The sequence below is a fragment of the Acyrthosiphon pisum genome, chromosome A1 (genome assembly GCF_005508785.2).
Source record: "Acyrthosiphon pisum isolate AL4f chromosome A1, pea_aphid_22Mar2018_4r6ur, whole genome shotgun sequence".
Classification (NCBI taxonomy): Eukaryota; Metazoa; Arthropoda; class Insecta; order Hemiptera; family Aphididae; genus Acyrthosiphon; species Acyrthosiphon pisum.
In genome coordinates, this window is record NC_042494.1 from 148,079,990 (window position 1) to 148,102,840 (window position 22,851).

The 22,851-nt window shown below is 28.9% G+C and overlaps 2 protein-coding genes across 7 annotated transcripts in view; one reads left to right on the top strand and one right to left on the bottom strand.

Annotated features, from left to right (window-relative positions):
- Positions 1–16,839, top strand: part of LOC100569721 (aminopeptidase N) — a 40,907-nt gene extending 24,068 nt beyond the window's left edge. For all 5 annotated transcript variants that reach the window (XM_016804708.1, XM_029488568.1, XM_003244750.4 and 2 more), the window contains 15 exons: positions 5,108–5,551; positions 5,972–6,193; positions 6,261–6,428; positions 6,504–6,800; positions 6,892–7,075; positions 7,149–7,305; positions 7,375–7,456; positions 8,640–8,823; positions 11,243–11,534; positions 11,608–11,804; positions 12,633–12,832; positions 12,963–13,130; positions 15,042–15,185; positions 15,949–16,030; positions 16,138–16,839. In XM_016804708.1, the coding sequence (XP_016660197.1) occupies positions 5,108–5,551; positions 5,972–6,193; positions 6,261–6,428; positions 6,504–6,800; positions 6,892–7,075; positions 7,149–7,305; positions 7,375–7,456; positions 8,640–8,823; positions 11,243–11,534; positions 11,608–11,804; positions 12,633–12,832; positions 12,963–13,130; positions 15,042–15,185; positions 15,949–16,030; positions 16,138–16,320 (3,004 nt within the window). In that variant the 3' untranslated portion in view covers positions 16,321–16,839. The remainder of the gene's footprint in view (positions 1–5,107; positions 5,552–5,971; positions 6,194–6,260; positions 6,429–6,503; positions 6,801–6,891; positions 7,076–7,148; positions 7,306–7,374; positions 7,457–8,639; positions 8,824–11,242; positions 11,535–11,607; positions 11,805–12,632; positions 12,833–12,962; positions 13,131–15,041; positions 15,186–15,948; positions 16,031–16,137) is intronic.
- Positions 16,840–18,798: 1,959 nt separating this feature from the next.
- The window catches only part of LOC100166553, a 7,013-nt gene continuing 2,960 nt past the window's right edge, over positions 18,799–22,851 (bottom strand). For both annotated transcript variants that reach the window (XM_001952463.5, XM_029488569.1), the window contains 12 exons: positions 22,430–22,515; positions 22,226–22,353; positions 21,998–22,160; positions 21,847–21,920; positions 21,362–21,525; positions 21,104–21,307; positions 20,937–21,043; positions 20,385–20,573; positions 20,182–20,312; positions 19,801–19,921; positions 19,571–19,726; positions 18,799–19,453 (listed from right to left, as the gene is read on the bottom strand). In XM_001952463.5, the coding sequence (XP_001952498.2) occupies positions 19,343–19,453; positions 19,571–19,726; positions 19,801–19,921; positions 20,182–20,312; positions 20,385–20,573; positions 20,937–21,043; positions 21,104–21,307; positions 21,362–21,525; positions 21,847–21,920; positions 21,998–22,160; positions 22,226–22,353; positions 22,430–22,515 (1,634 nt within the window). In that variant the 3' untranslated portion in view covers positions 18,799–19,342. The remainder of the gene's footprint in view (positions 19,454–19,570; positions 19,727–19,800; positions 19,922–20,181; positions 20,313–20,384; positions 20,574–20,936; positions 21,044–21,103; positions 21,308–21,361; positions 21,526–21,846; positions 21,921–21,997; positions 22,161–22,225; positions 22,354–22,429; positions 22,516–22,851) is intronic.

A 22,851-nucleotide genomic window follows, 5' to 3' on the forward strand; every position in this document is an offset into this window, starting at 1 on the left:
TCGAGAAAAAATGCACATAGATGAGGGACTCCAAAATATTAAACAAATTTCGAGCAATATAATAAACAAAGTATATAATAAATATATTCTAATAAAAAATATATATATAGTATTATGTGTTAATGTTCTACAAATAGCTAATTAAAGCATATTTTACCTTAATTCCTTTGCACATATCCAGAACCACTAATTTTAACCTGTGAGACATACAAATATACAATGAGTATATATGGCAAAAGGAAAATATTGTTTTATTTTGACTTGAACACCATTAAGACACCCCGACATTACGCTTGCGCCGTCATAAGATTGTGCAACAATTTTTAATGATTTCATGTCAAAATTGAAATGACATAATGACATAATAACTACAGAATTTTTCAATTATAAAGACCTTAAGCACCCCCTAACACCCCCGTAGTTGCGCCACTATTAGGTATACAATAAATATGCATAACACGACAAGGAAGCAATTCACTAACCGCACCTTAGAATTCATTTTTAATATTTACACATATATCTTTGAAATTTTGGATTTAACACCGTTGTAATTGTTTGTTAAAATAACAATAATCAATATTATTTTTTGTTAATATCTCACAAACACTTACATATTACTAAGTACTATATTTTATAATATATTGTTTTGATTTCCAGGTTAAAATATTATTATACGTACAAGTTTTGATTTTGGATACCATCGTATATTATGTTCATAGTATTAAAAATTTCTCAATTTTAGTAAAAATATTAAAAATATATTGTATGTTCATGGAATTCAATTTTTTTAAATATGAATACAACGTGCTCTAAAAAAGAATAGCTTTCCTTTTTGATGTAGGTATAACATAACGCTATCTCCATGCTATGTATAATATTTACAAAATTATTCATAACAACCCTTTTAAGAAAATATCAAAGACTTGCTTAGTGACTTAGTGTATAATTTTAAATAAATAATCCTCTTCGTATAATCTGAACCGTGACTGTTTCCTTCTGATCTTATAATAATATATTATGTATTTTGATGGCAACAATATTATTTTGCGTAGTACCTATTTTCTTCACTTAAGTTATTACGCATTAGTTCTTAACGTTGGTGCATTATTATTATAATGTCTAGTTTATCCCTTAGTCTATATTTATACAACCAGGAAAGTATAAAATCGTTTGAAAGTTATATATTATCTATTATAATTTGGTTGCTGTTTTGATTTGGAATAAACTAAAAAATCGTTATACATATAGAATACGTATGAAATTTAAATTATATATTATTATGTCAACGTGCGACGAGGTTTTATAATTATCTTGATAAGACCTAAGCACGACAAATAACTGCTGCAGTATACTAATTAATTGAACTGCATGTTCTTTAAATAGGTAATTATTAATTACATTATATAATATAATATACCTATTCAAGACATGAATTAAAAAAATATTATATTATATACTTTTTAATCAAAATGATAGCGTTCTTTTTAATTTGTAATACGTCATCAGCCGGTAAAAACACGCACGTATTACTAAATGCTAATAATACATTAATACGTAACACCGTATGTGGCCCACAACCCTTGGACGAATAATTACAATAATTGTATTTAAAACGGCATAGGTACTACACGTCGTGTCTGCTACACATAATAATAATAGTAATAGTAATATTAGTAATATTAATAATATTAATAGTAAAAAAAAAAAATTATAATAATAATATAAATAGTAATGGTAATAATTATATTGTGTGTAGCCACTGGTCAGTTGTAACTAGTAGGTACGTATTGTCCTTGCTCCTCAAAACAAATCTGCTGGAGCGATTTCGATTTTATTTTAAACAACTCTCTGTGAATAACGAATAAATAATAGGTAACCCCTTGGCACAAAACGGGTTTGGAGCACAGTCCGTGTGGACGACAACGGTTCGAAGGGTATACGGCGCACATTTTACAAACAAAAAAAAAAGTAATATATTATAAAAAATGACTGCTTGCGTGGGGTTTGACGAATAAGAATAGTGAAAACGTTTGTCGTTGTCCCCCGCTGTATAGCCGAGGAACACGATTATATGCAAATGTTATGAAGGGGAGAATCGCGAGCGCGCAGTATAGTTCTATAATACTATAGGTAGGTAGGTACCAAAAAGAATAATAATACATGATAATAATAATAATAGTAATAATAATAAGAATAATAAAGCGTACCTAAAAAAAAACACAATTCGATGCTCCCAGAGACATACGCGGTATAATATATGGGTCAAGGTGTGCGGATATCAGACATAATTATAGTATAAAGTCCCAATCTACGTGAATGCGAAATGTCATTTTAATATAATATTATCGCCACGCGTATATGTTTTTTAAGACAAGACTATAAACTCAGTCTAGAGACGGAGCGCGACATTTATAAACGGTTTTTGCTTCGATTCCATTTATTTTGTATATTTCACAGTTTTCAGCGTGCGATTTAGTTATGCGTTTCAAAATGCGGTAAATATGATGATTATAATAATAGTGGGTATTGTACACCTATATATATACGGTTATACACGTCTTATACGTAGGTACTATTGCAGTATTAGTTCTTGCTTTCTTCGGTACAACTCAATCATCGGTTTCGAGTTTATTCGATCTGAAACGTACCTACAATAATGATAATAATGTAAACGCATAATAATATGTGAAACGCGTTACTACAATATTCATACAAACAATAATAATACGAATACGAATAAAGCAAAGTGTTGCGCAGAGCGTGCTATACAGAATACGATGTAACGCTAATTTGTCGGTTGGTATCGCGGTTGTTATTGTCGATTATAATATTTTATATGGCTGCGTGAATCTGTGATCTTATATTATTGTTATGGTCCCATAAAAAAAAATATGACATTAAACGTCGCAGGTACCCCCGTCAAACAACAACAATCTTGCTCATCTTTTTACGAGGTCCCCCGCCCCTAATTGATCAACAACAAGCCACGATATTAAGTTAATACACGCGCCAAGTGCTTGTTAAGACGCGTTCATTTGCCGGTTTTAAAGTTGAAGTAAACGAGCCGATAAATTTAGACCAGCCGCCTTTTTACGACGTTGGAACATAATATAAAATACTATAGGGTCTATTATTGTTTTTCGTGGGTCTAAAATAGAATGGCGATTTTAATTAGAATGAAGACATAATATTAATGGCTGGGCTAACGCACAAATATCTGTCGTCAGAGTCATTATGTATAGATACCTACACGTCACATGTATAATTTACTATTATACTAAATACCTAAATAAATATATTTATTGTACATGACGTGTATCGTAAAATGTTTAGTACTCATAATATAATATATTATTCTTCACATGACGTATTATAGTGTACATACGGTATAGTTAATATTTTTTATCGAATACCTATACCTAACCTATACATAATATAATGGTTATTACTTATTACTGTAATAATAGGTTACGAGTACCTATAATCTTTTTTTTTTTATTGTGCCTAAATTGCAATTTATAATAGTTGTCCCTTACAAAATATATAAGTATAGCTTTAGCTATCCAGATATATAAGTAACTATATATAAATCCAATTTTAGTTTTTAAATAATTTTAGGAATCATTTGTGATAATATAGATGATTATGATAATAATTTTGGATATTAATATGAAAACCGAATGTCAAAAAGAATTAATAACATGCACTAACTTAACATTTTTTTTAAAAATATTTTTTATATTTTTTTTGCATATTTATTGGTTATATTTTATTTTAGTTATTACTTATATGAAAAACTTATTTTCACTTATTCATCAACCTAACCACTCATTGAGTCATTCCGGATATTTTTAATCTATTTTTAAACGTATCTCGCGTAATTTGTTTTTCAGTCAACTCTTGCTGCATTTTTGTCATTTTTTATTTCGTCACTGCATGGTCACAACTCACAGCAATAAATTGTACATGACATGCATTTTGGACACACCACTCTGAGAGATGGCATGGAATTCGAAAAGATCTCTCTTAGAGGTGACATGCAATTCGGACAGACCACAGACCCCTCTTTTGCGCATATTGGTGAATCTTCTTTTATCATTAGAACTTAGAAGACCATGCAATGTTATTCTGGTGTGTCCAATTCTTAGTCTATTCATTATATTGTTTTTTAATTTACTGTCAAATTCATAATTTTCTTATTTGTGTATTGTGTTTTTGATTTTCCTTAGTTTAGATTAATTTTTTTGTCAGTGTGTTTTCACTTTAACTTGAATTATGTATTTTTCTCTCACGCCGCACAATATATTTATAGTATCCATTAATCACTACATATTATATACTGCCCGTAATATATTAGTGCCTTGCATTTTTTATGAAAATTTAGATCGCACTTTGATCACATAACGTTATTGTATCAAACAAAGAAACGCCGTATAGATTTTATTTTGATGTCGTCACTATATGTTTTCATTAAAAAAAGTAAAAAACTTAAAATATTATAATGGTAAAATATATTATACCTACCTACATTGTTTCGAAAAATGTGATTTCAATATGAGTTAGATTATGTAAAAAAAATATTTTCAAAATAATGAATGTCTTACGCGTTAACAAAATAATTGTATACCTATATACTAAATATATATATTTAATATTGTATACCCATCATTCTATAGAATCTCGATGGATGCGATCAATTCTCAAGTGAGTGCTTCGGTGGAGATTTGTTTGAGTTGTACTATTTTAGTGAGGAGAGAATTGTTTCTACATAAAATACGCCAATTAATAACAAATAATAATAATAATAATAATTTCAATTTCAGGGTTAAGCACCTTTCAAACTCCGCCCACGGCCACACTAATTTTCTTAATTGTTACAACAAGATTTTTTCTCAAAAACATAGTGTTACGAGTTTGTATCGCTAGGTTCTTCGGATTACCGAAAAACATTTTATTCTGAAAATCACTTTTACACATAGTACCTATAATAACTATTAAAATACTGGCGTGGCCACTGCATATCAATCACTATGCGTATTATTATATTGTAACAGTGTTGTGTATAATATAATATCATATAATAATATGTTATAATTTTTTTGTACAGTGTCCACGAAGCTGCTGACGAACCGATGGACGGCGACGCGACGTACGCGACCCGGAGGAAGAGCCTTCGGGTGTCCTGGACGCTGTTGACGTCATCGTTCGCGTTCATCGTGCTACTGTGCGCGCTGTGTCTGTTCTTCTTCTTCCACCCGCGCACTTGCCGGCAGACCTATGGCGGCCCGCGCTTCGGGTCCACCGAGACGATATTGGACGAGATCCGTGGCTTTGACTACGAGCGGCTGGAGAACGACTACGGCGCCACGGATGTCCGGTTGCCGGCGGGAGTGGTTCCGGAATCGTACGACCTGCGGATAATACCATTCCTGTGGGCCGGAAACTCGACATTCGACGGCCAGGTAGACATCGTCGTCAACGTGACGGCCCCCGTGGACGGAGTGACGCTGCACGCCGTCGACTTGAACATGACGGAATGTCTCGTCACCAGGTAAACGACACGTCATATTTTAGAAAATAAAACAAGAGTGTAGGAGACGTGCGAGTTGTGATGTCACGCGGAGGAAGTGGTCTGCTGCACCCGGTGCAGGAGGACGTATAGCCGGCCAGCGAGAAGGCGGATATCCACAGGTGGTTATTATAAGCCGCGGACAGGCAGGACGGGTGGTGGATATAGACGTTCGCGAGTAACCCGATCCCACTTCTGGGGAGAATAGCTAATGCATTTATTACACCGCACTCGTTACCTTAAAATTTTGTGATAATATTAATAATTCTTGTAACTAATATTATACAGTATAATTGTAATTCGAATTTGAATTATGATTAGTGTTTTTCAATAAAATTATAATAACTGTCATATTATTGTATACTCTATATTAATTGTATATTATATCTAAATATCTAATAGGTATCCAAAAATGGTACTAAATGAACACGTGATGGCTGAAAGTGTTTTCGTTCCTATTCTAGAAACACAACAAGATCTTTCCAAACAGTTTTTCATTATAAAATTCAAAGACATACAGCCAGCTGATTACCAGTACAACATCCACATAAAATACACTGGAAAACTTCAAGACAACATGGAAGGGTTTTATAAAAGTTCTTACAACGTAGGAAACACAACTAGGTTAGATATTTTAAGTGTATTTTATTTTAACAATCATTAACAATTTAATTTATAATTTATATTTAAGGTGGATAGCTGCAACACAATTTCAACCAACTGACGCAAGAAAAGCATTTCCTTGTTTTGACGAACCTGCTCTAAAAGCTAAATTTACTGTGTCAATTGCAAGACCCGGGGATATGAGTTCTATATCCAATACCGGGCTTAAATATGTCGACAATAAATTGCCAACGCTGTAAATTAAAAATTGCTATTTGTTAAAAATGGTTTCCAAACATTCTGAAATTAACCTAATTTAATATTTTTACAGACCAGAACCTTTAGCGTCTTACGAATGGGACACATTCGAACAAACGGTGCCCATGTCTACTTATCTAGTGGCGTTCATTATTTCCGATTTTGAATATTTATCCTCGGAGACTTTTAGAGTATGGGCCAGAAGTGATGTGTTATCGCACACTCACTATGCTCGAGACATCGGCCCTAGCATATTAAAGTTTTATGAAGAATTTTTTTCCATTCCTTATCCTTTGAAAAAGACCGATCTGGTAGCACTTCCAGATTTTGCTGCTGGAGCCATGGAGAATTGGGGCTTGGTGACATTCCGGTAAATATAATTATTTTCAATGATCTAGCCCACATTATCTGTATACACATTTACCCGAGTAAATATAAACAAAAAATAATTAATTTCTCAGGGAAATAGCCATGTTGTACAATGAAGGTGTTTCGCCGAATGCTCAGAAAGAACGAGTAGCGACGGTGATTGCTCATGAACTGGCACATCAATGGTTTGGGAATTTAGTGACTCCAGATTGGTGGTCAGATCTATGGTTAAACGAAGGTTTTGCAACTTACATTGAATACGTAGGGGTAGACCATGTAAGTGTCATATCATTAATAATTTTAATTGATTTATAGAGTTTTATTTTTTTCTAATTTTTTTTTTTTTTAGGTAGAGCCCAAGTGGAAAATGGAGGAACAGTTTATTTCCTGTGGTATACAGAGCGTATTTTTAATGGATTCGTTGAAATCTACGCATCCGATTTCCGCGCGTGTGTCGAGGCCGGAGGAAATTAATGAATTGTTTGATCGCATTTCCTATGATAAAGGTGACTAAACAATTTTTAATTTTGTTTCTGCAACGAGTATTAATTATTGTAATTTCTATAATATTTTAGGAGCATCTGTAATTCGAATGATGGACCATTTTCTTACACGGCAGGTGTTCCGGAAAGGCTTAACCAAATATTTGAACGCAAAGTAAGATTTATCTAATTATTATTAAATATAATACTAGCTAGTATAGTTACATAATTCATATAATCAAACATTTTAACAAATGTATATTACATACATTTACGTAGGCAATTAAAAGAGTTGTAAGTAGTAGGTAGTACTAGCTTAGGTATCTTTAAAAATTTGACTTAGATTTACAACATTTGTGTGATTAAAATATTAATGTATCTGTTGTAGTTTTATTTTAATAAAAACTCTACTGAATATTTGATAAAAATTAGTTTTGCCACAATACATTTTTCAAACAACTTTAAATGTATTAAAATTAATGCAATGTGTCTGTATTTACCACATATTTTACGGTTACCTGGCTTAAAAAAATATGGCATAAAAGCATATTTTTTTTATAGCTATAAGGTAATTTACTAAATCTAATTTATGTAAGTATTGTAGGTAAAAAAATAGTATTAACTGTTTAAAAAAAAAATACAAATTGATAAACTTTCATTAAAGTATGAATATTTTTTAGAAATCTTTCGACTTCAATTACTTATTCCTATAGGATTAACTGAATCAAGGAAAATTAAATTATTTACCTATTTGTGTTTATTTTCATTCAACTCAATTCTAGCTTAATTTATTATTAATATCTTTATAAATATTATTACCTACCAACATTAATATATAAGTTATTTGATTAATTTAATATGGCGTTTTTATTGCCGATACTTAAAAGAATATTAGATAAATTTTTATTTATTCAATTAATATGGTGGCCTACTTTTTAATGCTCTACAACGCTTCGTATAATATTGTCCTAGTAGTTTTTATATTATTTTTAAATAAAAGAATTAGTTGGCTATATAATAATATAAGGAACGAGTTTTTTTATCAATAGATTCAATACATGTTTGTGTTTAATATTGTAATGTTGTTTTAGTTTGTAATAAGTAAACTAAAAGAGGTTTTAATTTTTTTCTGTTCAATTTTATCAACTAAAATGATATGTCAACATCAGTGTCAATTAATATATATATATTATAATATATAATAAATATTTACCACCTATAATTTGGTCGAATAAGTTGTTTGTTTTTATTACTCCTAGTTACCTATAGGTTTAAACTATCGAATTTTGAAGTTTTATTATTGGCATTATTCTGCATTAAATTTCGTTACAATATAAATTTATTTTGATATTTTATAGAGCATATAATAGCGCCTACCATAATGATTTGTGGGACGCTTTGACCGAACAGGCACAAACCGATCGTGTAATGGACATTACGTTGACTGTAAAAGATGTCATGGATACATGGATACTACAACCAGGATTTCCAGTCGTAAATGTCACACGAAATTATGACGTGGATACATTAATCGTTTCACAGGTGCCTATTTTATTTATTATATTCATATAATCACTTTACAGTTAAGATGAACAATTTTAAATTGATAGGTATACCTCAATATTTATAATACAAAATATACATATTAATATCAGTGGCGTAATTTGGTCATGTTTGTGGGGGGAGGGGGTTAAAACATTTAACCCCCATTTACTCATGTAACGATATAAATAGATATTTGAAATGTTGAAATTTAAATAGATATTAGAATTTCTAATCTCGACGAAATTATCTATTCAAATGAGAAATAACAATTTTTTCCATAATGATTTTATTTATAACATATTATGTTGAAATTAAAAAAAATATTGATCGTTGGGACCTAAAGCTTTTACGATTTTTCATCATTTCCCATACACAATGAGATTGTCAAAATATTTAAATTAATTTTAAGCTATTTATGCCATAAACTTGTTCACTCAGTTCTACACTTGTACCTACTTACAATTCATTGGTTATCGGTTCATCATTTTTAAGTTTTTTATTGCACGATCTGTTAAAATTCGTGGAACATTATGTGAATTTAATGAATGTGTGAGTGTGTGACCAAAAAAATATAAATAAAATAAAATACATATTATTGGTTCTGACACAGTGAAGGAACAACCCCCTTGGTGGAACTTTGAACTTCAAAGTAATAATATATAAATAATATAATATTTATGAGATGTGTTTTTGCCAAAAACTAGTTTAACCCTCTACATTACAAATAGAAAAATGAATTACTATAATAGCAATTTAAATACATAATTTATGATATATATTATGTATATGAGCTACTAGAATATCATTAGAATTAATACAGTATAGACTGACAGCCGACAGGTCTGTCATTCCGTCTTCGCTCAAAATCGTTTAGGTGTGCAATGATTTATCATTGAATTAAAATTAATACATCCTTTACAGTGACCTACTTATTGAAGAGGTAAACTCAACTATAATACAACAGAGCGACCCTTTGATTTATTTTATATACCTAGCTAAGTGTTATTAATATTGCAGAATGATGATTTGTAATTAATATTGAATACATTAATTTGAATTTAAAGGTGATGAATTATATTTTATTATTTTGACAAAAAATTCGAGTACTGTGATTTAAAATGTAATTTGAACATGTAAAGATCGTGTTTATAATTTGTTGCATATAATTTCGAAATGACAAAATGTTGTTCACTTGTTCCACAGAATAATTAATTACATTTATAGGTAGTATATTTACACATCAACAGCTTCGAGGTTATTAGCGTTACTAATGACTAATGAGTAGCGACTACCTAACTTAATATAATATTGAAACAAGTTACGAAATAAAGACAATTATAAAATTGGTACAGATTAGATATTGTTAAGTAAAAAGTTATACGATAAATTATATTAATATGTACCTATCTGATTCCGATAAATGGAGTAATCTCATGAGTAGTTTTATATTTTAGGTAGGTACGGATTATGGATGAATGCATAATTTATTTTGAATAAATAATGTTACTAAATCGTAACAAAAAATAAAAATAATTTAGATTAAATACTTACGTATTATAAATTAAATTTTTGAAAGTATTCATTATGATCGACACTATATTGTATTGTTATATTTTTACTGTTGCTAAGATTGAAAAGGTTTTTTACTGTGCATATATAATTATTATGCGGGTAGCGATCACACAGGGTCTATAATTCTCTTAAACATTTATTACAAACACGTAATTGTCACGAATTATGATCGTTTATCTTAACGATGTAATACCGTCCACTATTCTATTCATGATCCTATTAAATCAGCTTTATCTATCTTTCACTTGATTGCTTAAATCTTCCGATTACATTGAATAATAACAATTGTCATCTTCACTCGAACTAAAATGTCTCTCTTATTTTACTATCATTCAAAACTTCTCTCCATCTCCTTAAGAGGACGTCACACCCGCATGTGTTGTCTCTGTCTTACAAGTTCGTAAAGATGAGTAAAATAGCAAATGTATGCTCAGCAGATCACGTTTAACTCCGCTATTGTTAGCTTAAAAATTAGACTGAATCGACCTATTATGAAACTTGATGTTTAGAACATTATCTGTGTTCATACTGATACTTCATATGTCGGTTTTTTTTTTATGATTATTCAGTTTTAAAGTGAGTTATGAGTATTATTAATTTACACTATATCATACGCATAACTTGCTAAAAAATTGAAGTATCGTGTGTGCATGCGGGTATGGCGTCCTCTTAAAGGCTGAATATAAAAATTTAAATTTAAAAATCACCTGTTGCTGTGAAAGCGTGAACATATTATATTATACACTTAAATTATAATATAAATTTTATAGTTTATTTTAACCTATTGTATCCTAAATACTAATTATACCATATATATTTATTTCATACGTGATTTATGTTTCAGAGTCGTTTTCTTCTACACGACACTAAAAATGCCAAAACTGATCAACCAAATAATCTTTGGTGGATACCACTTACGTTCACGACATCATCAAAATTGGATTTTTCGGTAACAAAACCAAGCTATTGGCTGAAGCCCGAGGAATTCATGATGATAACTGAAACAGGGATATCTTCCAACGATTGGGTGTTATTCAACATAAACGAAACTGGATTTTATAGAGTGAATTATGATTCAAAAAATTGGAACATGTTAATCGAATACTTAACCGATCCAGAGATGTATTCTAATATTGGTAAGCATAAAGAGTGTTTATTTTGTCTCGGCAAATATACCAAGATAATTACCGCAGTTTATATTAATTCCAGGAACGATTAACCGAGCACAGTTGATAGATGACGCGATGTCTTTATCAAGGGCTGGATATTTGAGTTACCAAACCTCTCTCGATTTAACTAAATATCTTTACCACGAGACTGAGTATGTGCCGTGGAAATCGGCGTATAGGTCTTTTACCTATCTACATCAAATGCTCATTAAAACATCCATTTACGACAAATTAAAAGTAACTAAATAAATTACATCAACTATAGGTATTAGTGGTATTACTAATTAGTTATATTATTAAGATTACCGCAAAATTGGAAAAAATATGCTCGAACGATGCATTATTATAATTATTAGTGTGTTGAATTATATGTATCATCATTACTCATCATAAGTCATAGGTACTACCTATATAAAGTCGTAGGTAACCAATCAGTGGCGTACGCAGGGGTACTTGCTAGGGTTCCAGGGTTCTGACCCCCTGAAATTTCTTCCTTTTACAAAAAATCTTATTTACCACCATTCCAATACACAGAGTCGATCAATTATTGGTCAATTTTAATAGATAGCGAAAATAAATTGTTAAATATGACAAAGACGTCGATAATAATATTATAGTTACAGTGTTTTGGCTGATTTAGAACATTGCTAAACATCTGCCATAATCGTCGTATGGTGTATCATCGTGTTTCATCGATTATTACCATGTTTATTATATTACAACCCGAAGAGGCTCTCTAGCTGTAGATGATCAGGTGTCCAGGTTAAACACTCGAGTGTTGTAAATGTAGATGAAATTTGAGATCAACTATAATTTATTATAACCAACTGTATAAAAACTGTTTAGAAAAGAATAATGTGAATTATTTACTCAGGTAAAACCTTAACCGAACTAAAATCCTGCGTAGGTACGCTACTGTAACCGATCATTGTTTAAAACCATGCAGATATTACGACGTGGTATATTAATAATATTTTTGTGTTGTCATCGTGTTTATAATTTTTATATATTATTAAAATAATAACATACATTCAAAAAAATTGATTTAATTTTTATTGTTTACAGGCATACGTGTTACACTTGATATCCCCAATGTATAAAATAACCGGGTTCGCTGATAATCCGAGAGACGATCAATTGGTTATTTACAAAAGATCCAACTTGTTATCCTGCGCGTGTGAGTTGGGACATACTGATTGTGTTCGAAATGCAGTGGCTCAGTTTCAAAATTGGAAATCGAATCCTCAACCGGAAAAGAATAACCCGTAAAGAATTTATTGCTATCGATTTATATTAGATATATTATGTTTTAGCTACGATTTACTGATGAATTTTGATAGATTGCGCGATGCATATTGCATTATTATTTATGTTTATTTTTTTTCTCTTTTATAGGATTTCGCCAAATCTAAAAGCAATTATATACTGTACTGCCATCAGTTATGGAAGTGAAGAAGAATGGGATTTTGCGTGGAAAATGTATAAAATGACTTCGGTGGCTTCTGAAAAAGATTTATTGCTGGACGCTCTGGGCTGTAGCAGAGAAACGTGGATTTTGGCCAGGTAATTTATGGGCAACTGACGCATTTATATTATTCATGCCATGCGCTCGCATCAATATCGATGTATAGTATAGTGTACTTACTATTTTATACCCATAAAATATATATATAAAATGTATATGGTCACAAAAAAGGTTCTAAAAAAAAAAACGCAACATAATTTTATAATCTATATTCTCCCTAATCCCTTAGACGTCGTAAATTGACCGTTTGTCAGTAATAAATTCTCAAACCGGCTACACATATACGTCGTGTACTAGGGAAACAGTGCGAAGTGCGTTAAATTATACTAATTGTTCGTTTTTTATCATAGATATGAATATGTTTTTGGGCTGGTACAAATTGTATTTTCTAACCAATTTTCAATTTTCGTAGAGTTTTGTGTATTTCCTTAAAAATGCAAATTAACAATATAAAAACAAAAAAAAAACCATAATATATACCATTATATCTGTGTATTTTTCATCTAAAAGGAAAATCTACAGAGTCACAACTAGGGCTAAAATGTTGAGGGGGGAAGCTGTAACCCCACCAGATATTACATGAAAAATAACCGGGGGAGCGTTGCCCCCACACACCCCATATGTATATTCACATATAAATATAAAAAAATTATACAAAAAAAAACAAATATTAATGTAGGTAGGTACTCAAGTTTTATTTTTCACAATATAATGATATACTGTCTATATATACAGTATGTCCCAGAAGTCCCATAAGTCCCATATCACCCTTAGTATCTCCATGGAAAATCAATATATTTAAATACAATTTTGTTAACAGTATTAAATATGGAAATTCTGATTGAATAGCATAATATTCAAAAATTCAAAAATTATCAAAAATTTTTTTTTTTATTTCCAATAAGTTTATTAATTTTCCAACATAGCCATTTTGTTGATCGTATTTTTTAAAACAGTTCAAAAACAAATTATTATTATTGAAATGTAATGAAAATTGTCCAAGTTAGAGCTAATTATTATTTTGAATTTCTAAGATTAATAGGTAGTTATGTTACCTATGCATTAGCAAAATACGATTAAGAAAAATCACTCTGATTTTTTGGCTAAAATTAAAAAATAATGATTAGCTCTAACTTGGTCGATTTTCATTAAATTTTAATATTTTTTTTTTTTTGAACTGTTTTAAAAAATACGATTAATAAAATGGCTATGTTGGAAAATTAAAAAACTTATTTTCCCTAAATTTTTTTTGATAATTTTTGAATTTTTGAAAAAAAAAATCGAATATTTTGCTATTCTGTTAGAATGTCCATACTTATTACTGTAAAAAAACTGCATTTAAATATATTGATTTTCCATGAAGTACTAAGGGTGATACGGGATTTCTGGGACATACTGTAGTTCAGTGTACCTATAGATATTAGATATGGTGTACAATTATGTAAAATAATTGTACCAATGTACCGACATAAATCGTTTTATTAAAAACAAATACAGCTAATGACACAAAACCGTGTATCCAGCTCGAAAACATATTATATTATAATATATATTGAAAAATAATGAATTAAATTAAATTCCTAACAAAATGTCTCTAGATATTTTCCCAATGTACTAGACGCCCAAAAACATATCTATGATTCCTCAATTTTCCTTGTAGAGGAAAAATATCTAGTAGCATGCTAGTATGCTACTTATAATATATACGAACGACATTTTAAATTTTTATCATTGCTTTTAGTAAGTAAGTAATGTAATAATTATTACATAATATGAGAACAAGAGATAATAAACAAAAAAATATGTCAATATTATGCATCGATATTAAAGTATTGCAGGTAATGGCCATTCATGTTTGCTAAAAACTAATAACCCCCCTCCGCACAAACCAAATTCCTAATCAAGCCACTATATATATATATATAATGATTAAAAATGTCGTGTTGCAGATTTCTCAGTTATGCCTTGCAAAACAATTCTTCTATTAGGAATCAAGACATTAGCAAAGTATTTTACGCTTTGACCAATAAAGTGGCCGGGCAAGAAGTGGCGTGGAATTATGTGCGTGACAACTGGCGCAATCTCAAAACGACGTAAGTATCGAAACAATTATTATTATATTGTTATTAATACCTATTTGGCATAAACGAAAAAAATTGACACGTTAACGGACATGACTGCAGCCAAAATAGGTAATTATGCACACGACTGAAATTATTACTATTGGTGGTCACTCTGATTGTGTCTCCATAGAGTTTTTGAAGATTTTTTAGAATTTGTTATTTAATTTTTTCGCCCAAATTGCTACTATTGTTAATAACTCAAAATAGGACATTAGATCATTTACAATTTGGTGAAGTCACAAGACACGCAACTGCTCTAGCAGTTATGCCATTTTAGTTTTTACGACTTTTAAATACCATCTATATATAACCGTTATAGCATCGTCATATTACGATCAGTGCCGGATTTAGAACAGGTGCTGCTCTAGGCCCTTTTAAATATTCCGCCCTTACCCCAAGAAAGAATAATATCTCATCTTTATAGCTATAGCTCACATTACGATAAAATGTATTTCGTGTAATTGACATTTTCAGTGTCATATATCTTACATTACCTACTATTACGATTACAGTTGCATAAATGCATAAAATATTTATATGATTTTTTTTCAATTCCTACAAAATTTTCCTCCCCCAAAAATTGTCCGCCCTAGGCGTAAACCTGGCCCTGATTACGACTTATATTTTACTATGACTGCTATACAATATAGTGACTGTCCGTCAACATGTTAATAATCACACTGAATATAATATTGTAGGTACTAATATAGTTATAATATACCTTTCCGTTTAGTTTTGCGGCGGGATTTTCTACGATGAGCGAGATCATTAAATCGGCCACGTACCATTTCAATACTAAAAACGACCTGATCCAAGTAAGGAATATTATTATTGACACGTCGTGCACTAAAATATGTCGAACGACTTTAAACTTAACCTACAATAACATTCGTCTATTTATGAACCGCGATATTTATTTCAGCTGTGGCAGTTTTACAAAGACGAATACGATCATTTGGGTTCGGCTAGAAGAAGCGTATTGCAATCGATTGAAAACGCCGAAGCAAACGTGAATTGGATGGAAAGAAATTTTAAAACGATTAGCAATTGGCTGCAAAACACCACGACTCTATACTTATCCCAATTCACCAACGAAGTGGATTAGACATATAGTAATAATTTATGACGGGATGTAAATATTATATTATATTAAGTAGAATAGGTGTACTACCGATTAAGCTAAAATTATTTTTCGACACTTTTGTGTCATTTTCGCTAAAGATTGTCTTGTAAAGACTGTTTTTATTTTTTTTTAAACTACCTACTGCTAAATATTATGACTTGGTGTTATCTTTATTATCATATTTTTTTTTTTTTTTTATGGCAATGTATGTTCAATTTAAACAGTATTTTTATACATTTATTTTAAGTTAACAGTATTTACGTTGTACCTAAAAATATTTAATAATACAATTTTACTTTATAATATCGTATAATATAACTAAATTTAAAAATATCAAACATTACTTCCTGATTGATCATATAGGTACTACATTTATGACATGTTAAACAATTAATGTTCATCTAGCCTGTATGTACCTACTCTATGTACAATAATTTTGAGTGTTCTCATATTTTAATGAAAAATTGTTAATTATATTTAAATATAACAATTATTATTCAATTTAAGTTTTTAGTAACCTAACCTAAACCTGAAAATTGAAATTCTTTATAGGTATAAAATATAAACTGGATTTAGGTTAAGATTTTAAAATACCTAGCCACCTAGGTATAATCACTTAACATGCATATTAAGATCGATATAACGATATATGTTTATTATTCATTTCGGATAAAGGTGAATTCGTAATGATGTTTATTGTTTTCATTATAGAAAATAACTACTAGTAACAATGAATAAATAATGAGGATACCAAGCCCGGATTAAGATAATTTTGGGCCTGGGGACAAATAATAATAATAATATATATCCATTATCCATTTGTTATAGAAAACGTACTAACCAGAGGCCCACTATTGTTCGATACACGTTGTGGGCCTGTGTCCACCCCCCCCCCCTAAAACCATGTGTGGAGTATACATATTTCATAATATAATGATTTTAAAATTTAAAGTAACCAAAACGAACTAACGAAAAGATATTAATATATTATTATTTTTAGTTTAAGTTGGTTTTACTTTGGTTGATCTTAAACTAAAAATGTATTAACATTTGTAAGTAAGTAAGTATATATAGAACATAGTAATATAGTGTACCTACTATTATGCTACTAATTACTATGGAAATGGAACATCAAATATCAATTGTGAATTATGCTTGGATGTGATTATGTGAAATTAAATAATTACCAAAAAGGACAAAACCTGAGCTACAAAAACTTACCTACATATAGCTACATGTAAATATGAGTCCAATTTATTTTTGTTGTTAAGAATCATTATCCGAAGAATACCACAATGAGTCAATTATTCCCACTACTTTCCAAGTGTTTGATTTTTTTTGCATTAAATTATTTATGACAATTTTTAGTTAGGTGTACACAGTACACTGTACCTACAATTTTTTTTTTTCAAAAATATAGTTTGGTAAAAAATTATAAAATGTAAACCAACATTTATTTTTTCTAGAAGTTTTGAAAAATGAAATTAGCGCAGACCCCTCTGTTTTCAATTAAGAAAAATTTGAAGAGTATATATCTATGAAAGAATGAGACAAATCATACTGCCCGTATAGGAAACATAATGTAACTGGAGAAATCTTGTTCTTGCATGGACTCCTTCGACCAACAATGATTGAGTACTGAGTAGGAAAGTAGTTGAAAACAATGAATTACTGATAAACATCGAGACTCTAAAAAATTAAGGATAACTTGTTTTCTCGTATAACTTAACTTAAAGTTTTATTAAAGATATCAATACCAGATGAGGATAATCTATAGATAAATAATAAATTCATTGGTTTATCAAAATTATTAAATTAGAGTTTTACAATATCTGTTTCAACAGAATCTTATTTGAAAAATATCATATAAATAATTCAGTGGCGTATATATGAATTATTTTCACTATGGGCCACTTTACAGCACTGGTCAAGCACATCACTAATAATATATAGTAATATAGCCTTTACTAGAAATTTTTTAGAAAGCCGAGTGGTTATAAAATTAGTAGTTGTTACTGGTGGCATGGTGAACTTGAAACTATTCAGAGGCTAGTCTAATATTTCATCCATGCTGCAGAATAAGCCCTCAACCATATAGACCTTCTGCCCTTCTTTAAATAATAAAAATGTTTTATAATTTACCTGTAGTGCCGGTTGGTACATAATAAAAGACATATTTTAAGGTTAGACATTAAAAGAAATGAAAGTTACATTTGTTGTTGTTAAAAATTATTTATCAAATAAAATTTGAATAATGCATATAAATATTAAATTTTAACAACCGCTTTTTACTTTACCAGTGACCATGGTTGTAGATAGAACCTAACCTTCTATTTATAATATGCCCAAAACTGGTTGAATTTCCCTAAATCATAATTAAGAAGCATATTTTTAACTTTTGGCTGTAGAAAATCAGATATTGATTTCTGTAGATGACAATACATAAGTCATAAAGATCTATGCATTTTTAAAAAACTGTTTTTATTTGAAAAAAATTAAGTAAATCAATATTTTTTTTTTCTTAAAGTAATTTTAGTTAACAATCCACTGACCAATTGTCAAGTTTTATACAATTATACACTAATAAATTATAATACAGTAATAAAAATTATTAAATAAAATTAAAAATAAAAATATAAAGAATTTATGACAAAAACAATTTGTGTTTTTAATTTATGAAAAACAAACACTATTAATTAATATATAATAAAGTATACGCCATAAATATCATGAGGTATGAAATAATATAAAAACGATTGAGCGTTGACTCTACTTTAGTTCTTGACTTCGTAAAAAAAAATTCACATTCCTTTTGTAAACAAATATCTCATTATATAAGAAGTCAAATATATTGTAAAAAATTATTTTAATATTATCCTATTAATGGTATCAATAATTTTAATTTCTGTGAATGATTGTAAAAAAAAAAAAAAAAATTAAAATTCAATACAATACTGACAACCAATATTACTTACATATTTTTTGTTTATAGTATAAACCAAAATTAAGATGTTGAAATGTCATTTTCAGTATCATTCTGCAAATTTTGATTTAACATAAAAATTAACATGTGTAAATTTGGAGCTTCTGTCCGAAGTAAATCCTCCAATGGATCCTAAAAATTTAAAAATACTTTATTAATTTAATGATGGTAAAATAAAATAAATGTACTAATATAAAATTAAATAAGGGATGATAACGTATTTGAATAATTGATAAATTCATAAATTACCTCTACTGTATGTTCGGCATTCATATAATATGGAGCTAGAGCAATATGTTTTTCCATTTGAAAGCATACATTTAAATTCACTATTTTAAAATCTTTTTCAACTTCTTCTTCATTTAAACTTTTAAAAATAAATCCTTCTTCACGTTTATCAAACAACTAGAAAAAAATATTTTTTTGTAAAATATTATCAACTTGTTTTACTATTGTCTATTTTTCGATATTATGCTTACCACTCCTGTGTGGAGAGCATTAAAAAAATCTGCCATGTACATGTCAAACAATTGTAACATTCTTAAAATTGATGGAGACTCTGCTATATCCTCGATTCTGTTGGTGTCAAACTTTATGTGCCTAAATTGTTTTTAATTTACTTTAAGTCACCATACTATACTAATTTATTCAATTTAATATTATATATTTGTCAACCTTACAGTAATATAATTTAAACAATGTCATATAAGAATACATTTTTAATTAATGTGTCTGTCTATATTGTATACAATTACACACAGTATTAAGTATAACATTGTTTAAATTAATTAATTTTCGGTAGTGTTGAAATATTGTATTATTATATAATTAAAACATTAAACAAGTTGTACTTTGCATACCTCAGCATTAGTCTGGATAATCTATCTAACCAATATATATTTACTGACATTAAACCATTATAGAAAACACTTGGAGGCATAATTGTCCAAATAGGCCATATTGTTGGTTTCAAATTTTCTAAAACAGATACCTAAAAATATTTCAGTTAGCAAGTTAATTAATGTATATAATACATTATATTTTTAATTTACAAAAAACATACTTTTTCAAAAAATGTATAAACTGTATGTTTTAACTGTTCTTCTTGAGGATAATTATAAATACATATTGAACACCAATGCGATATATATTTTGTCAAACATTTTACTATTTCAAATTCTGTTTCTTCTCTTAACTCTTCACCAAATAATGTACAGTTTTTATTTGATCTGGTTTGTTTTGAATTAAAATACTAAATAAACATTATTAATCAATACAATTGTTCTATGTATTAAAAGGAATAATATTATTAATTTGAGAAAAAAAATACACAACATATGAGATTGTCAATTCCTCAAGTTGGTGAAAGTTTGGTAAGAATGTTTTAAGTAAAAAATGATACAAATAAACCAAATACATAAATATATTGGTCCTTTGAAAAAATCAGAAAAACATTAGGGACTTCAGATAATAACTAATCATTTATATCTCATTAAAAAAAAAAGAGAATCAAATAAATTCATTTAAAACTCTAGTATTAACTATAAATAGTGTTAATTACGGCTATTAAAAATAATGAACTTAATGTAACAAATAAAATCAGTATTAGACTTACCAAATTACAAAGAAGATTAGTCAAGGAGTTAATTACCATTCGATAAATCAATTCATCTCCGGTAATAAATATTGCATACAATTTTTCTAAAAAACTATTTTTTAATTCTAAACATAAAAATAAAACTAATAAGTATTAAATTTAAAATTATATCTCCACAATACAACCTTCTTCTGAAGTGAATGTTAAGTATTCGAAAAGTTCATAAATCACACGACTATTTTCTATTCCATCCCATGAGATAATGTATTGGAATATGAAAATATTTACTGCTGCCAAACCTCGATGTGCAAATTTTTGAAATTCCAAAATTTCATTTAAGAATTTTGATTTTTGTGAAGATTTTACATTAACTTCATTACTTAAAAAGACTAATACAATTTTACAAATTAATATGTATTAAGTTAAAGCAATACTTTAATTACTTTGATCTAGACTATGGTATAAATTATTTGAAAATCGTTGTTGTAAATTCAATTTTTTGTCATTGTTCATAAGTAATTTAAACCAACCACTCACGCTACCCAAAAGTGCCAAGCTGTTATTAGAAGAACATTCTTTTATGAATGATTTTGCTAATTCTTCAGTACTGAAAGTATAAAAATTATTACAATTTAAGTTTTAAGTTAAATAAATACATACAAAACTATGTAAGTAGATACAAAGCAGACAATTTAAGAAAAACATTATACCTTAATAAACATATTACAGTGAGTACCGCTTAATGTGATCACATTGGTTCAGGCCATTGCGATTCCATTAACTAGTTGATTCCATGAAGCATCTTTTTTTTTCAATATAATATTTGGTTTGGGATTTTCATTATTGATTCCAATAAACAGTTGATTCTCTAAACCAGTGATCACATTAAGCGGAACTCATTGTATATAATATTATTATGGTTCTTTACCTTGGAAATTCAAATTTGTTATTTACGTCCACAAACTGAATTTTACTATAAAATGTATATGAGGACTTTCTTTCCTAAAATAAAATAAATGATACAAATAATTTTTAATTTGTATTTAATTTAAAATATGTTTGATAAATATTAAATATACATATTCTATGAGTTGCTGAGTATGTGTAGACTGAGGATGTATATTCATTAATTCTTTTCGAACACTACGTAAACCACAAGCAAGCTCTTTATAAAATGTATTGTTACAATCAAATAGTCCTTTTTGTCGTGTATTGTTCATTAAATTAGGGCTTTCAAAGAAACTAAAAATGGAAAAAATGTTTATTGGATAATTAAATAGCATTGGTTTTTAATTATTTATTATTACGTTAGTAATTTGTTCAGATATGGTTCAGACTTTGAACCCTCTATGATATTCTTACAGCACGTTATCATCCAGTTTTGAACATCATCAGATTTTGTCAAACAATAAATAATTCCAGCTATTGGTTGACTCTAGTACAATAAAATTATAATCAAATAAATCACATTACATGTTTTAATAGTAATATCATAAAATATAATTACTCACTAAATTTTGATAATTACAGAGATGAAATAAGACTTTATAATACTTATCAATTATATCCATATTAGTTAATTTTTCTTCAACCACATCTATACAATTGTACAACAATATAATGTTTATTTTAGTATAAAAATGTAAAAATATGAAATATCAATAATTAATGACACAAAATCAATATATATCATATTAAAAAATTAGGATAAATTAAAAGCACTTAATTATTTATAATTAATATATATATACAGTCGTTGCCAGATAAATTGAGACGGCAGCGGCGGCGCTTTTCGGTAAGTGTAGCCCAAACTAGTCGCTGGAAGTGTGGTGCAAAGGTCACACAGTTGGCTACGACGCGCGCAGTCAACAGTTCGAATTCGGCTCAGTGCAAAAAATTTTCTGCAGAATTATTTATTATTATTATTATATTA